At 42.6% G+C, this 17,073-nt stretch overlaps 1 protein-coding gene across 1 annotated transcript in view; it reads left to right on the top strand.

Annotated features, from left to right (window-relative positions):
* The first annotated feature begins 428 nt into the window (after positions 1-428).
* Positions 429-17,073, top strand: part of CFAP36 (cilia and flagella associated protein 36) — a 23,396-nt gene continuing 6,751 nt past the window's right edge. Inside the window, exons 1-7 of the mRNA XM_064446876.1 lie at positions 429-587; positions 5,298-5,362; positions 6,289-6,390; positions 7,297-7,411; positions 8,243-8,330; positions 9,254-9,305; positions 11,176-11,302. Of these exons, the coding sequence (XP_064302946.1) occupies positions 470-587; positions 5,298-5,362; positions 6,289-6,390; positions 7,297-7,411; positions 8,243-8,330; positions 9,254-9,305; positions 11,176-11,302 (667 nt within the window). The 5' untranslated portion in view covers positions 429-469. The remainder of the gene's footprint in view (positions 588-5,297; positions 5,363-6,288; positions 6,391-7,296; positions 7,412-8,242; positions 8,331-9,253; positions 9,306-11,175; positions 11,303-17,073) is intronic.

The raw sequence follows: 17,073 nt of genomic DNA, 5'->3' as shown, positions 1-17,073 counted from the left end.
GGATAAGGTTCCTCAGGGCCTCATCCCATCCCGTCCCCACTGGCCCCCACGACAGGGAAGCCGCAGCCTGGCTGGGCAACCTGTCCCTGTGCTCCATCGCTCTCCGGGTGAAATCGCGAAGGACGAAGCACCGTCGTTAGTGGCTCATCCCTTTCCGCGCGGCCGAGCACGTGCGCGCCCGGCCACGGGGCAAACGCTTGCCCCGCAGCAAGCAGGCCTCCTCGCCGCGCCGCCCGCTAATGCCTGCCTATTTCTGGTGGACGACCCGCACTCCTCTTAAGCCGCCCTGATTACAGGGACTGAGCGCCATGACGCCAACCCTCGCCCCCACCCCCTTGCCGCTCCCACCGGCGGCTCCGCCCCTTATCGGCCGCCGGGGGCGGGGCGGGGCGGTCCCGCCCCCTGACGCCGGTCGCTATAGCGACGGCCGGGGGCACTAATCTCCCTCCCCCCTCCCGCGGCCTCGGCCATGGCGGCGGAGGAGGAGGAGGGCGATGTGGAGTGGGTGGTGGACACCATCGCCGGGTTCCTGCAGGGGCCCGCCTGGTCCATCCCCATCCTGGAGTTCATGGAGCAGAAGTGCGAGGGTGAGGCGGCGGGGCCGGGGGGCGGCAGGGCGGGAGGGGGGGATGTCCCCCAAACCCGCCGGCGGGGCCTGTCCCCACCTCACGGGGCTTCTGCGCATGCGCGCCCGCCGCTCCCCTCAGGCCGCCGCCGCCGGGGCTCGCTGGGCTTCGCGCACCCACGGGCCGCGCTTGTCCCGCCGTTTTTAGGGAGGCCTCTCCTGAGGAAGCGATTTTTCAGGACGTGGCCGTTTATCGTTCGTTATCTCGTACAGGGGATTATGGCCGATCTTACAGAGTGACACCCAAAGCGAGTTGTTAGCTCTGCTGTGCATAATACCCTGACCTGCTGAGGAAGCAGTTGGAGGCCTCTAATACTTTTCAGTAATTAGATAGTTTTCTTTGGGAAGCTGGACGGTACAACTGAAATAGTTGGCAGGCCAGTGGGAAGGCCGGAAGTTAAATTCCTGCAGTTTTGTGAATATTGGCCGTTCAGAGATGAGAAACCATAAGTTAGTACCTCTCAAAATGGTAGCACTAAAAAGTCAATGATTATCCGTTATGTTTTGTAGGTGGTCCCAGGTGTGAGTTTAGCTTGGAAGCAACTAGTTAAACTTCCTTTTCTTCCTCAAGAAAGAGCTGAGGAAATCATGGAATAATCTGGCGAATGCCCTGGATGAACTGGAAGTAGAGGCAGTGGGAAGGGTGACTGGGATATACCTGCAGCTCTCTGTAAAGGTGCCTGAGGAGACCCATACAGGATTACGTTTGTGGTGAGGAAAGGAAGAAATAGACTTTCTGCAGCAGACATTTGGCTAAATTAGTTCCACTACTTACAGAACAAATTTTCTGCTGCTGAAGAACACCTGCATCCTTATGGTAGCAAAAGAATTACTGTTTGGGCAAGGCTGAAAGCATTGCCTAAGTCCTTTAGGAAAAAAGGAAACTTTTTTTGTGATTACTGGGGGAAGAAGGCATGTTTGAGAACAGGATGGCCTGTGATCCTACCCAGGCTGCAGACATTCACACATGAGAGGTATTAAAGCACATTGCCATAAACTAATCTAATATGACTTAATTTTATTCATAGTAGCCAAAGAAATTCCTTCAGTATCACTTGACAGGACCATAGGGTTCATTAATAATTTTAACCTTAAAATACTTAAGTCATGAAACTAAGGCCTCCAAATACATTGTATTTCTAGGTACTTACTAATATCAAACTCAGAGTAGAGTGGTTCTCTCTGTTAAAGTCTCTACCTGCTTGCGCTTACTCCTTCCTCCCCTCCATCCTGCTGTGGGCTCCAGAACACCTACTGTAATGGTTGCCCTCAGCCGGGCCAGCCGTGGCTTTTGTTGTGTGGTCATTCTTGTTAGGGTCCATTGAGAATTTTTATTTCATATTCAGTGAAACAGACACATCTCTGATTCAGATCACAGCTTCTAAACAGGTTGCTTCTCAGTTACCCAGAATGGTTTCTACCCTTCCCAAGCTTTGCATGAGGTAAGATCATCATGAGCGCGTACCCCTTTCCCTGGTATTCTGGGAAACGAGAAAGGTAAAGCTGCTAGACTCTCTACAGCTAGAAAGCAATAAAGAAATCTAGACTAGATGTTTTCTCATTGAAAGTCTGCCCAAACTTGAGGTCGGTTGAGCGTTTTCATTATCACGCAAAGGGTCTAGGTTTAGGAATTGAGGGAATTGATTGTCCCTCTGTGGAGCAACAATCACCCTTCAGAAGGTTGAGGGGAATTTACTGGCAGTAAGAAGATTTATGGAACCTCTGTAAATTCCTATGTTGTCTGAGGCAGGTTTATATAATGGTTGCTTCCTGCTGGTTTGTGTCTACATAAGAAATTGGAGGAACAAAGTAGAGAAATCACTTGCAGTAAATGGTCTTCCAAGGTATCATGTGTGCTACCGAGTGGCGTTGGACAACTCTCAGAAGCTACTGAGAAACAAGAAAAGGCTAAAGAAACGTTACTACAATGCTAGGGTTGCTAAGAAGCACAGTTAAAGAAATTTGAAGTTCTAGTTGCACGTATCTGTGCTATTTGCTTTTCCTTTCTATAAATGTACTGTGCTGATTCCATTGCTTGTTTTTTTACTCAGATATTTTGTCAAGACAAAATTCTTTTTGTTCTGAAAACATTTGAGCCTGTGGGCTGAACAAGCAAACTGGCAATGTTTTGATTAACTGACAATAATTTGTGATTCCTTAAAAAGAGAATTTGAGTTTTGGTAATTGGTATGTAAGGAATTGATCTTGGAGCTGTAGTTACTTAGGCCAAGGCCTTGCACTTCAACTTTTAAACAATCATAATGTTTTTTTCCCAGTTGATAATTATTTGCTTTTTCTCTCTCCCTCTTTCTGGGGACTTGATTAATTTCTCACGGCTTGATTAATTTCCTTTTATGTGGCTGTGAAACTGAAGTTAAATCCATGGGTATGTATTCAAGGTGAGAGGGCTTTTCAGTTTTATTCAGATGTTCCAAGGTTTTAATTGAAACATCATTTGGACATAGATAAGCTTGATAATAGGTCTGAGCAACAGAAGATAAAGGCAAGGTACAAAAGGAATAAACACATTTTGTTGCCTGTGACTCCCTTCCCTCCCAGCACAGAGCTGCCTTACCAGCCAGTGAGGACTGGGGGAGAAAGAAGAGTTCCCTCAGGTTTGCTTACCAGCTCTTGTCTGTGAGGCCAAATGAGTCAGTGGCTCAGCCTAGCAGGGATAACTTGAACTCGACTTAAGGCTCATGCTGTTCAAGGGGTCCTGGCAAAGATTTTTCAGTTTTAACAGGAAAATTATGAGTTTGTCCCCCAGGATATCTGGGTCCCATGGGTTATCTTGATGTGGTGGTTCTTCAGATCTTTGTTCATGTCGGGTGACCAAAGACACTCTGCCAAAATCGTAGTGAAAATAATGACTATGTGGTTTAGGAGCCCCAACTCAGGAAAATCCAAGGTCTCCATTCAAAGTCCTCCTTAATTTTACTTAACTCAGAGATGCTGACTGCAGCTTGCTTTACTTGGCACTTCATCCTCTTTTTGTTCAGAGCATGAGAACAGAGAGCAGTTTGTGCAGGCTTTCCACTCTGCTTTCCATGTTGTCCTACAGCGGTGGAAGGAGGAGGAGGACTTGGAAGCATCCCCTTGGCAGTGTGAGGCTAGCTATTGGCATGGGCACTGACTGAGGAGTGTCACCCCTTCATTGGGCGCCCAGGGTGGAAACAGACGGTAGCAGGTAGACAGGAACAGAGAGACTAAGACAAAGGTTGGGGTCTGCGAGAGCTGTGAGAGAAATCCCCCAGAGGGGAGGAGATGCAGAAGACAATAGAGGTGGTTAAGTGTCTTCTCCATCTTGGGTTTGGTAATACGGTGGTCGCCATAGGAGCTTATTTTTTTTTAGAGTAAGATTTATAGTACTTTTTCTACCATTTTAATTTATTCCTAGATATTTTTAAATCTCTTTTTTTTAATCCCTTCATTAAAAATTTGCCCTTGTGCAAAAATGAAACGAAAGCAAATGTTGGTTTTCCAGATGATGTCATTAAAAAAGCAAGTTTTCCTTGCTTATTTAGAGGGCCTGAACTATTTGATTAGATTTCTGTCATTGCATTGCTGTAAGTTGGCAGAGAGTGATGCAAGTGCTTTCTGTTTTAGGAACCACAATCTTGCATTGCACCTGATTGAGGTTCAGAGCGACGTTGCCTCGGGGCTTTCACAGCTGGGAAGTGATGCTTTCTAAAAGTCACTCTTAATTTGTGTGAAAGATTAATTCTATGCTCCTCAGTACCATCTTCCATCAGAGATGTCATATATATGAAGAATAAATCACACTTATTCACCAGTTCAGAATCCCTATTCTTCAAATGACTTCAAAGCATGCACATGGGAAGTGACTTGTCCAACATATAGTGGCTAATCTTGAAGGGGATTGAGGAAGTCTTATTTCTAAGCCTCTGATTTAATTGCTAGGTTTTACATTACCTTAATTCGTTGTTGACATGATAAAAATTTGAAAAACCCAAACCCTAGTTTTCAGTTTCTCTTATTTTCTGCATCTTTCATCTGTTCTGCAGTGTAGAGAACATTAGCTTGATATTTCCAGTCAAGTTCTTAATACAAATGTATATGAATATGATTAATATGGCCTGTATTATACAGATGTCCATTTTGTCTAAATCAGGATAGATTAAAAAATAGCTTACCTGCAGCAGATTTCCTCTTTAGGGTTACCTGTCTTTAAGCAGGCAGGGTCTTATTTTCCTTCATCACCTTGGCTTCTTGCTAAATGAATGGCACTTTTAAAAATTTGCTTTAGGCCATTAATACAGCCACCACATGAAGAGACAGGGAGAAATTTCCTGCTTCATGTATGTCATATGCCATCTTTGAACAACCTTACACAAGTTCATATGGTAGTTATTACACTAAAAATCTTACTTTTTAGTGTATATATCTTGCTTAACACTCAACTTGCTTAGAAATCTGCTTCTGTTATGAAGATAACATTTTCCTGGTATTAAATTATGAAAGCAATTACATTAAATTACTAAAAGTACATGCTTTTACCTGAATGTGTAGAAAAATACATTATCATCATCATGCCCTATCATATGATTAAATATATTACCTTGTAAAGGTTAATCTTTCTCTTTAAGGCATAAGTTAATTTGTGGTGTGTACAAATTTTGTGGTGTGTAAATTTTTTTTTTTATTTCTACAGTTTTTGATGATGAAGAAGAAAGCAAGTTGTCTTATACAGAAATTTATCAGGAGTACCAAGCTCTGGTGAGCATTACTCACTATTTGTAGTAGATTTCTAAAAAATATTATGTAAAATGTTAAAATAGTATTTAGATGAATTAATTGTGCTTATCTTTGTTATTAACAATTTCCTTTATTGTCTGTTATAAGTGTTGTTTAGAAATCCTGAGGCATAGTTGTTGTACGCATTTTTATGCTTAAACACCAGATACTTAGAAAAGAAAGTTTAACACACAGTGATAGCTGTGTTACATATGCTGTTCATTTTTTCATTAAAAATGTCATTAAAATTAATACATCTGCTAGCTAAAATACTGTACTTATAGGCTTGGTAATGTTCATATTTTCTGTCAAGTTAAAATAACAAACAGCATGATGTCTGAGAACATTAATAACTTGTATTTTGTTCACTAATGAGTCTGGTGAGTCTTTTGAATTGAAAAAAAAAATTACAGGAGATTTTTGGAGCATGCTTAAAATGCCTATAAACCAATGCACGCAGATTTCTAAAATATTTTTTTTTGTAAGAAGGCTTGGTAATATTTGATGTTAATAAGCATCAGTTTAATAAATATGGGCCAACATCCCTTTTTGCTCTGAGCCTGACAGGTTTCAGGCACACAGACTGGCAAAACGCCTTTTACCTGCAAGGCAAAAAATGATGAGGAATACTAGCCAGGAGTCTGGGGAAAAGGTAGAGAAGTGAGATTCTTGGAAATTGGAGATGCTAAATTAAGTAGTAATCAAATTTAGCAATAAGAATGCTTATTTTGAACAGTTCATTAAAGTAGATGAAGCCTGACATATCAGAAAAATCAGTTATACTATTGCAATGATTTTCCTTTGTATTTAAAAAGTACGTCAGCAGAAAGGAGTATACAGTTAGGAGAAAATTTCATATGATCTTAGGGAAAAACCTCTTAGAAAGTAAGGCTTATACTTTCTTACAGGTTGAAAAACTATTAGAAGACTACCTTAAAGAAGTTGGAATTAATGAAGAGAAATTTCAAGAAGCTTTTTCATCTCCTTTTGCGAAGACACACACTTCACAGGTAAATTTTCCTTTGTTTAGGAACATACAGATTTAATTTTTACCTTTTTATTTCCACTGATATAGCAGGGTGGAGATGAAACTTTCAAAAGTTTTCTTGCTAAAACTGCAATTTTCTAAAACATAGTGTGTTTGTTTATATTATGATTTTGACCGGAAAAATGCACATCTTGAAAATAATGACAGATATTTGTGTGGTGTCAGACAGCTTTTGAGATTCATCTTCTGTGTTTTGTATTTTCTAAAACAAACATCTAAGCTTGGGGTGTTTCTGACGCCTTTATTTGCGTATTTGTCAGCTTTATGTTGGTCTTCAGTCTGCTTACAGCAACAGAGAAACTTAGATTAAAACAACAGACATATTACACTAAAAAAATATATTTTCCCCTGCTTTTGTAATAAAAAAGCAAAATCTATAAGACAAACATCAGCCTTGAGAAGACAAAGCATGGTTAGGCAGTCCCTCACCTGCTCAACGGTATCTTTCAGAATTGTCTCAGGGATATTGGGTAGGGGAGTGGGATTTTCTGCTGGCAGTTTGAATTGGGCTTTGTTGACATATCTCCTCCTGGATGTGTAACAAGCTTCTTCAGAGTGCACATTCCTCCCTCAAGCTTACACATTTGTTTCGGAAGTCAAATGAATTGCAGTTGTAAACTTATACTGGGAAACCCTCCAGGTTTTGTGATAATGTTATTGTAGATATGTTGATCTGAAGACATAAACCATCAAATTCTTTTCTTGACAGTTAGCTCAACTTGTATGGCTGGTAAAAGAGATGGATAGGAGAAGGAAATATAATTATTAAAAACGTGCTCCACAGAAATGGAATCTTATTGTAATTTCAAGCAGACTGAGATGGTTATGACTTCTCTAGGGTTTTTAATTTTGTGCATGTCTTCCACAGGCCATTTTGCAAACAGTGTTGGCAGCAGAAGATTTTAGACTATTTAAAAAATTGATGGTACAGAAAAATATTGAAATGCAATTGCAAGCTATTAGAATCATTAAAGAAAGAAATGGTAAGAAGTGGTAAATGTGGGGTTTCACTTCCCTTTTTCTTTATAGTGTTCTTTTGGTGACTATGTATCTGCTTATAAATGAGTATAGAATACTGGGTCAGTTCCAATTCAAGTTAATGGAAAACATGCAGCTGATTTTACTGGGACTAGGATTTTAATCCTTAGTCCCTGGCTTGTATTCTCAGTGACAGCTGTCTATATTCCTTTTTTAATAAAGAGGTTTTTAGGTTCTGTTTGTCTAAATTTTTCTGTGAACCTTAGTTTTTTGTTAAAGAATTTTGGCAATAACTTTGAGTGTTAAAGCAACTATATCCGTTCATCAACAATGACAATATTGATAGTCTGAATTATGCTACTTGCACAGCAATGATGCTGTACTATCTGTCCTGCTTACCTTGCCATTCACACTGTAAGGTTGTGTATGAAAAATCCATAGAGGAAGCAGAAGTTATGGCCTTCATGTACGCTATTAAAGAAGAGAAAATAATTTACACCCAACTTCGCTGCTCCGTTGATGTTTCTGAATCTACCCACTTCTTTGTTCCATGTCTTTAGTTTTACTGTTTTGTTTTTTTCTTCTTACTGCATGCATGTTTTTTCAGAAAATTATTTTCAAATTTCAACTTTCATGTAAGAACTAAGTTTGAAAATGGTTCAGTTAGCTGTGGCTGAATTGCAGTCTATGGGAAATGCCATATAACGGTCAATGCAGAGTACGGTTTATGCTTTTCCCTTAGATAGCAAAACTTTCATAGTTCAGGAAGTTCAGAAACCTAGAGGTACAAAATAATTTTCTTTAGTGTAATGCCATTTTGCCATGTTTTTTAACAGGTGTGTTGCCTGACTGTTTGACGGAGGGTTCTGATGTATTCAGTGAGATTGAACAAGAAGAAATGAAAGTACTTAGGGAAGTTCTGAGGTAAAAAAATGAATCGGTTCTACTTCATACATTATTTCAAAATAAATAAAGGTATGTAGGACCCAACTCTCCCAGCCTTTTCCAGGAAACTGCCTTCATCTTACAGGTGACATGAATGTTCTTGTCAAAATCCTACCCAAGAGAAAATGAATGGTGCTAGACAGTGGGTGTGATGAGGAATATTTAACAACTGAGAGAGAACCGCTCCACCATGATGAACTGTCTTGGTGATGCATGGAATGATGTGCAACATTAAGAGCTCCATCATTTCCATTACCTGAACCCCCAAGTAGACCTAAAGTTAAATCTGGGTTAGATGTCTCTGGACAATAGGAGGACACTAGCTGTAATCCATTCAGGGAACACCCTGCACGTTAAAGCCTTGGAAAGGCAAATTCTGCTTTTGCAGTCGGCTTTATTCCTTTCTACAGCTTCCTTTTTAGTTGTGTTCAATGACTGTTGCTGTGATCTAAGATGAAGTGTGAGGACTGATACAACTTCTGTAGGTTCTCTATTCCCAGTTCACATAGATATAAACATAATCTTAAACAAATAATAGCAGATTAATCCATTCATATTATATTAAATTATGCTATTCTCCCTTCTGTATTTTGGAAATACTTCCTGTCTTGAAATAAGCAAATGTTACGAGGAATAGATAAGCCCTGGAAATTCTTACACAATTTTTTTTCTTTTGCACAGGGAAAAATAGACTGAGGACAGGGGCTTTTGAGTGTTTATCATAATTATTTCTATTAAGAGTGCATTTTCATATAAGTCATGGAAGTATTTTGGATACTAACAAAATAATTTTATCATGTAATTTTTTCGGTAGTCCTCAAATATTTAAGCAGTGCTAAATTTACCTAGAAGTCACTAATACTAAAGAAGTTTGGAGTATTTACTTGTATTTTGTGTTACAGAAAATCTAAGGAAGAATATGAAATGGAGGAAGAAAGAAAGAGGACTGAAGAAGTGAGTATCTTACCTTTCCAGATGAGTTCAGTCGATGATTAAGAAATGCTCTGATATTCTTGTCCTGGGTGTCAACTGTATCACTTGAAGGCGATGTGTACCATCCTAAGCAAACAAAAGGTCTGTCAGGAAGGTCTGATGGACACTTCTTTTTGAAAGGTCTGTTCTGTTGTTTGTTTTTTGTGATGGTATCATTGACAGTAGTGCTATACATGATACCGTTAAACATCAGCCATTTGGTGGAGCTTGTAGGATAAGCATACTCGCTCTTCAGTATCTGAATTCTAAAATCCTGGTAATGGATGTCAACCCTTCAGGTCCAGAGAACATCTGAATTACTAATATTGTCAAGATCAAAAAGACTTCAGAGCGTAAGCTTCTTAGAGATGACAGCATTAATAATCTTTCAGGAATTTTAAGGATCACTTCATAGACAGTATAGTTATTCATTAAGTCAGCACAACGCTGCCAGAACCTAATCGCCAGGAACCAGAAATCCTCTCCAAGTTAAGCCATCATTTGGTCTCCATCAGAGTAAACCTTGTAGGTAACTGAATGTAAACGGTGACTGGCTACATTGCCAGTCGTTCAGCAACTGAGAAACAAACTGAAATTGAAATCCTTCACGGGGAAAACATATGAAAATAGCTGGGATTGTAGGTTGTTTCAAAAGGGAGCAGAACTGCTCTTCTATTCTTTTCAGTCATTAGGCAATAAAGCATGCTAAATTTGAAAAGAGAAAGCACTGAACTGACAAAGGAAACCACCTGGAGACAAAATGTAGCTACAACAGAGGTGGACACTTCATTTCCAATCCTAGTCCCAAATTCAAACCCACGCTAGGTGTGGATGATTGCTATGCTATTGAGTGCAAGTCCTAAACAGTTGGGCTATTCTACCAAGTGAAACCTCCCTCCCAGTGTCTGACACGGTAGAAGAGTGGTGACAACACTCTTCTTTCCGATATTGCGATTATAGATTCCAGGAAATGAGTCATCTGTTCTACTGGATTTCTTACAAAACAACCTGGAAACTCAAGCTTTGGCTCATTTTAAGAATTGAAGTTGTATTAAGACGCAACCCTACCCAAATCTTTATAGACCAGCTGAGAATATCAATATTCTTGGTAAACAAGCCATATTAGAGAAGTCCCAGCCAAGTTCACCTGGACAGAGAAGGTGACAGTTATTGTTCAATAATATGGTTTTGTTAGAGAATATTTTAATACAAAATAATTTAATGTTTTGATGAATGCTGGCGGGGTTCTGACATGAATTAGATGGTTGATGAACAGTGTAGTCATTTTCTGGGCAAATCCCAGCTGGCTTTACTATTTTGAGAGGTGGGCTGCTGTGTCAGGATTTCCCAGACAAGTGTAGAAGTGAAACAATAGTGTTGGAGATGATCCAGACCTGTTGTTCCCATTCAGCTGATTATTTCTCTATTTCTGTGGTAACTTCAGTATACATTCCTTGTTCTCATATTGTATTTTTCTGGGGGACAGAGGTCTGCTTGAAATGCACAGTCAAAAAGTATGGCAAAAAAATCCCCTTCGTTATCTATTTGTAGCTGGGAAACAAAATACCAATTTACCAATATTCTAAATTCTGATTGCTGATTAGGGAACAGGTTTTGAACTAAAATAAAAAATGCTGACTTAAGACTATAAGCCAGGAAGAACCTTCCTGTTAGTAAAACAAAATAAGTAGTTTGCTTTTGTTCACTTTGACAATGCAGTATTTAGTGTAAACAACACAATTTTAACTGAAGGCTCTTTTGGGAACTTTCTTTGTGCTGACAGTTTAACGCCTGAAGTGCAGTGCCAGGAAATGTAATGCTTGGTTTTGTTTGTTTGTTTTTTTAACTTAAGGCACGTGATAACCTTAAATCACCTGGTGTTACCTATGGTCTTCCAGGAGATTTGAGACAAGCTGTGAAAGTTAAGGAATTCACTGTGGGAGCTGATGATTCTTCAAAATCTCCAAAATCTCCATTAGGTAATGTTATGGGAAGGTGCAATGCTGAGCGTGCAATATGATACTGTTTCCAAATAACTGACGAGTCCTCTCGTATCAGGATTTTAAGAACTTGGCTGGATAAGGCTGCGAGTAAACCATCCTAGCTTTGAAGTTAGCCCTGCTTTGAGCAGGGTATTTGCACTAGGGGCCCTGCAGAAATGCCTTCCAGCCTGAGCTATTTCACTGTTCGGTGACGTGATAAGTCATCTCCAATTGGAGGAGAAACGCAGGAGTCTAACAGCAGTTTTCATCTTTCAGTTTACTGTGCTTCTGCTGCCGTTGTTGTTAAGAGCAGGATGTTCCCTGTAAGCAACTATGAATCATTTACCTAAAAAGTTATGCTGTGTGTGGCCATTACAGATTTAATTTATAATTGTACAACATTTTGTGATAGCAGTCAAATATTTCTGAAGGAACCAACCTTAAACTGTAAAGATTCATTCAAGCCAAATGGTCAGACCACCAGACTGAATCTTTTTGCCTCCAGTTCAGACTTTTGTTATTCATTTTAATCTTTTCAATTTTACATTTTTGCTTTTGAGTGGGATTGTGACACTTACAAACCTATAATACCAAGGAGAGCTCTTTTTAAGTAGTCTTGAACTTCACCCAAGCTATGTAGGGAAAATCGCCTGAATTGTTTTGTAGCCAATCATTTACTGCAGAGCATGACCAAGCCAGTGCTTTTACAGGGAGGCATAGAAAAGGACCCACTGGTTGTGATGGAGGTGCTCTTGGTATGTTTGTGTTGCAGCTAAAGCACACGGGTGCTGAACTGTTCAGGAAAGCAGGAAAAATCTTAGGTGAACGAAGTATATATATGTGCATATACATGCATATATAGGTACGTACCTATATACACACACGTATCTATGCACGTAGGTATATCTAGGTGATCTTCAAAACCAGGCTGCAACTCAGTGGGATTTGCTGTCTCAGGAGTTTGTGAAAAATTCGTAACTTAATATTCTAACATCACTTCCCAGTATATCATTCCAGTTTTGGGAAATCACAGTACTCTGTGCTGCCTTTAGTTGAATTTTTCCTGTACTTGTCTTTATGAATTCACACTGGGACTTCTCATATTGCAGACACTTGAGCTGGATGCTTTTAGCGTCAGTAGTACCGTTGGTGCATACTTGCCCCTCGCTTTTCCATTTGATGGCCGTCAACAGACAAAGTGGTTGTAGGATCCTCTCTTCATTTAAACTGAGTTAGTGTCTTTCACATTAGGAAATTTAGAATAAATTGTGTCACTGACCTTTTAAATATCTTTTATTTGCCCCTTTTATCCCTTCAGTCTTTCTGCTGAGGTTTTGTTAAATTTATTTGAACTACTCTTCTCTCCCTTCTACCCTTGGAAGTATGCAGAAGGCCTGCAGGTATAACCACATTCTTCTCTTCCCCCAGCCTGCTTTTGCTCCTCTTATTTTTTGCAAAGCTGCGCCACCTTGCAGGGCACCACTAAACTATGCCTTACCTTACAGTGGCTGTTTTCCTGTTTCAGGAGGAAGGCATGTTCCTAGCAAATATTCTGTCTGCAGGACTTAATCCTGTGCTTGAGAGAGAGGAGACCTGAGCGCTCCGGAGTCAAGACTTCTCAGCCCTGAGTGCAGCCCTTCTTCCATGCTGTCCCAGTGCCTGCTCAGCTTGTGCTGAGTATTCCCATACTCTTTAAATGCCAAGGAAAAGATGGGTCTACAAAAAGCTTAGCTCCTTGGAAATCTTCATCCTTGTAGAACTGGCATCTTGTGGCAGCATAGCTGTCCAAAGAGGCCACTGAGAAAGTTTGTCATGGTTTATCCTCTAGTATCGCCTTTTAGTAAAGTAGTTTTGGGTAGTGGCAGCAAAAATCAAGAAGAATTGGTACTGGGAATCATCTTCTTCTGGACCCCTTTCTTGCACAGAACTAAGGACTGGCCTCCAGACCAGTCTGTTATTGCCTGCTTCCAAAACATGGGCTCTCAATGAAGGGTTCATCTCAGATACTGGGATCATATGCTCTGCTTGACTGGCTTCCTTTTGGTGCCAGATACAACTCTGGGAATGGAAACAGCAAGAACTTTTCACAGTTTGTGCCCCTCTAGGGTGGCAGAAGAGCTGCTCTTCTCTCACCTCAGTCAGCCTCTGACCCTCAGAGCCCACCAGACCTGTGCCTGGATTGTGGCTCCCTGTTCTCACTTGTAGGGTTGCATTACTGAGGAACAGGACAGCTCACCTTTCTTGACTGGAGCACAGGGAGGAATCCCGTTCCTAGAGAGTATCAGCTGCCTCGGCAACACAGCCCTTGCATGAACTCTTCTCAGGGTTGGGAGAAGGAAGAAATTTTTCTGTGCTTTTCATTCCCTCCAGTCTGGCATACATTTCTCTTCCTTCAGATATGCAGATATCCTGGGCGCTTGTGTTTTGAGAAGATTCTGAAGTAATTGTCCACATGGAAAAGAATGTTGCTTAGTCACCCTCAGTGTGAATGTACATACAGACAAGTTCTCAAAGGAGAAAAAAACGTTAGGTGCCAGTAAGTGTAATTCTTTGAGCTGCGTTGTCTATTTGTACATCCACTATCCACCCTCCTTCCCTTCTCAGTATCTTTTCAGGTTCGTGGGTTAAGTGACACTGAGGGTCCTAAGATCACATCTGCAGGTACTGCTAGGACACAAACTTCTCCAGCTCGAGTGGCTTTTATGACAGTGGGACATTCTTCAACAACCATAGGGTGCTAGGGAGGGATGGACTCCACCTGTCTGGAAGGGGCAAGGGAATCTTTGGCAGCAGGCTGGCAAACTTGGTGAGGAGGGCTTTAAACCGAGGAACTTGGGGGGAGGGGGACAAACTGGCAATGCTAATGCCATCACATACGATGGGGGAATAAGACAGGACAACCTGAGCAGTGATAAAGGTGCCATAGCAGCCTCATGAGATGGCAACCAGGAGACCAACCACCTCAATGGTTTGCATGGCTATAGTGGGTCCTCGTACACCCCTCCGGGGAAACCTGTGTGCTCAAGTACCTCTCTGAAATGCCTGTACACCAACGCACGCAGCATGGGGAATAAACAGGAGGAACTAGAGGTCTATGTGTGGTTGCAGGGCCATGATCTGATTGCAATCACAGAGACATGGTGGGATAGCTCACATGACTGGAATGTGGTCATGGATGGCTACAGGCTTTTCAGAAAAGACGGACCAGCAAGGCGAGGTGGGGGAGTCGCTCTTTGTGTGAGGGAGCAACTGGAATGCATTGAGCTCAGCCTTGGAGTGGAAGGAGAACAAGTTGAGAGCTTGTGGGTAAAACTTCAGGGACAGCCATATATGGGTGACACTGTTGTGGGAGTTTGCTACAGGCCACCTGATCAAGAAGAGGAAGTTGAAGCCTTCTACAGACAGCTGGAAGTAGCCTCACAATCACAGGCCCTGGTCCTCATGGGGGACTTCAACCACCCTGATATTTGTTGGAAGAGCAACACAGCGAGCCATGCATGATCCAGAAGGTTCCTGCAGAGCATCAAGGACAACTTTTTGATGCAGGTGGTGGAGGAGTCAACAAGGCGAGATGTGTTGCTCAACTTTATCCTAACAAACAAGGAAGGGCTGGTTGAGGATGTGAGAGCTGGGGGTAGCCTTGGCTGCAGTCACCATGAGATGGTCAAGTTTAGGATGCTGTGAGGTAGAAGCAGGGCAATGACCTTGGACTTCAAGAGGACCAACTTTGGCCTCTTCCAAGACCTGCTGGGAGGAATCCCATGGGCTAGGGCTCTGGAAGGCAGGGGGGTCCGAGAGAGCTGGGCAGTATTCAAGGACCACTTCCTCCGAGCTCAAGACCAGTGCATCCCCAAGAGGAAGAAGTCAGGCAGAGGAGCCAGGAGACCCACATGGATGAGCAAAGAGCTTCTAGAGAAACTCAAATGGAAGAGGGAGGTTCACAGTATGTGAAAAAAGGACTGGCCACTTGGGAGGAATATAGGAATGTTGTCAGGGTATGCAGAGATGCAATGAGGAAGGCCAAGGCCCACTTGGAATTAGATCTGGCAAGGCCTGTCAAAGATAACAAGAAGGGCTTCTTTAAATACACCAGCAGTAAAAGGAAGACTGGGGACACAGCGGGCCCACTGCTGAACAAGGAAGGGGCCCTGGTGGCGCAGGATGCAGAGAAGGCGGAGTTACTGGATGCCTTCTTTGCCTTGGTCTTTACTGCTAAGGCTCACCAATCAGGGATCTCAGCCCCCAGGAGAGGAAAAATCTGGAGAAAGGAAGACTTACCATCGGTTGAGAAGGGTTGGGTCAGAGATCACCTGTGTAAACTGGATCCTCACAAATCCATGGGCCCTGGTGGGATGCACCTGTGAGTGCTGAGGGAGCTGGTGGATGTTCTTGCTGAGCCACTCTCCATCATCTTTGAAAGGTCGTGGAGGACAGGAGAGGTGCCCGAGGACTGGAGGAAAGCAAATGTCACTCCAGTCTTCAAAAAGGGCAAGAAGGAAGACCTGGGAAACTATAGGCCAGTCAGCCTCACCTCTGTCCCTGGAAAGGTGATGGAGCAGTTCATCCTGGAGGTCATCTCCAGGTATGCAGAGGACAAGAAGGTTATCAGAAATAGTCAACATGGATTCACCAAGGGAAGATCATGCTTGACCAACCTTATAGCCTTCTATGATGGTGTGACTGACTGGGTCCACAAAGGGAGAGCAGTGGATGTTGTCTCTCTTGACTTCAGTAAAGCATTCAACACTGTCTCCCATAGCATCCTCATAGGCAAGCTAAGGAAGTGTGGATTGTATGAGTGGGCAGTGAGGTGGACAGAGAACTGGCTCAACAACAGAACTCAGAGGGTCATGATCAACAGGGCAGAGTCTGGATGGAGGCCTGTCACCAGTGGTGTTCCCCAGGAGTCTGTGCTGGGTCCAGTCCTGTTTAATATATTCATCACTGACCTGGATGATGGGATAGAGTGTAACCTCAGCAAGTTCGCTGATGATACCAATCTGGGAGGAGTGGCTGATACACCAGGAGGCTCTGCTGCCATCCAACGAGTCCTGGACAGGCTGGAGAGCTGGGCCGAGGGGAACCTCAAGAAATTCAACAAAAGCAAGCATAAGGTCCTGCACCTGGGGAGGAACAACCCTGTGCACCAGTACAGGCCAGGGGCTGCACTACTGGAAAGTGGCTCTGTTGAGAAGGACCTGGGAGTGCTGGTGGGCAACAAGCTGACCATGAACCAACAATGTGCCCTTTTGGCCAAGAAGGCCAGTGGTATCCTGGGCTGCATTAAAAGGAGTGTGGCCAGCAGGTCAAGAGAGGTTATCCTCCCCCTCTACTCTGCCCTGGTGAAACCACATTTGGAGTACTGTGTCCATTTTTGGGCGCCCCAGTTTAAGAAGGACGCAGAACTGCTTGAGCAAGTCCAGCGGAGAGCTACCAAGATGATCAGGGGGCTGGAGCATCTCCCTCATGAGGAAAGACTGAGAGACTTGGGTTGCTTCAGCCTGGAGAAGAGAAGACTGAGGGGGATCTCATCAATACCAATAAATACCTAAAGGGTGGGTGTCAAGATGATGGGACCAGGCTCTTTTCAATAGTGCCCAATGACAGGACAAGGGGCAATGGGCACAAGTTGAAACACAGGAAGTTCCAGCTAAACACATGAGAAAAAACTTCTTTCCTGTGAGGGTGCCAGAGCAGTGGCACAGGCTGCCCAGGGAGGTTGTGGAGTCTCCTTCCCTGGAGACATTCAAAACCCACCTGGACGCATT

The sequence above is a fragment of the Phalacrocorax carbo genome, chromosome 3 (assembly GCF_963921805.1).
Source record: "Phalacrocorax carbo chromosome 3, bPhaCar2.1, whole genome shotgun sequence".
Taxonomy (NCBI): domain Eukaryota; kingdom Metazoa; phylum Chordata; class Aves; order Suliformes; family Phalacrocoracidae; genus Phalacrocorax; species Phalacrocorax carbo.
This window is presented reverse-complemented; position numbering and strand designations above follow the sequence as displayed.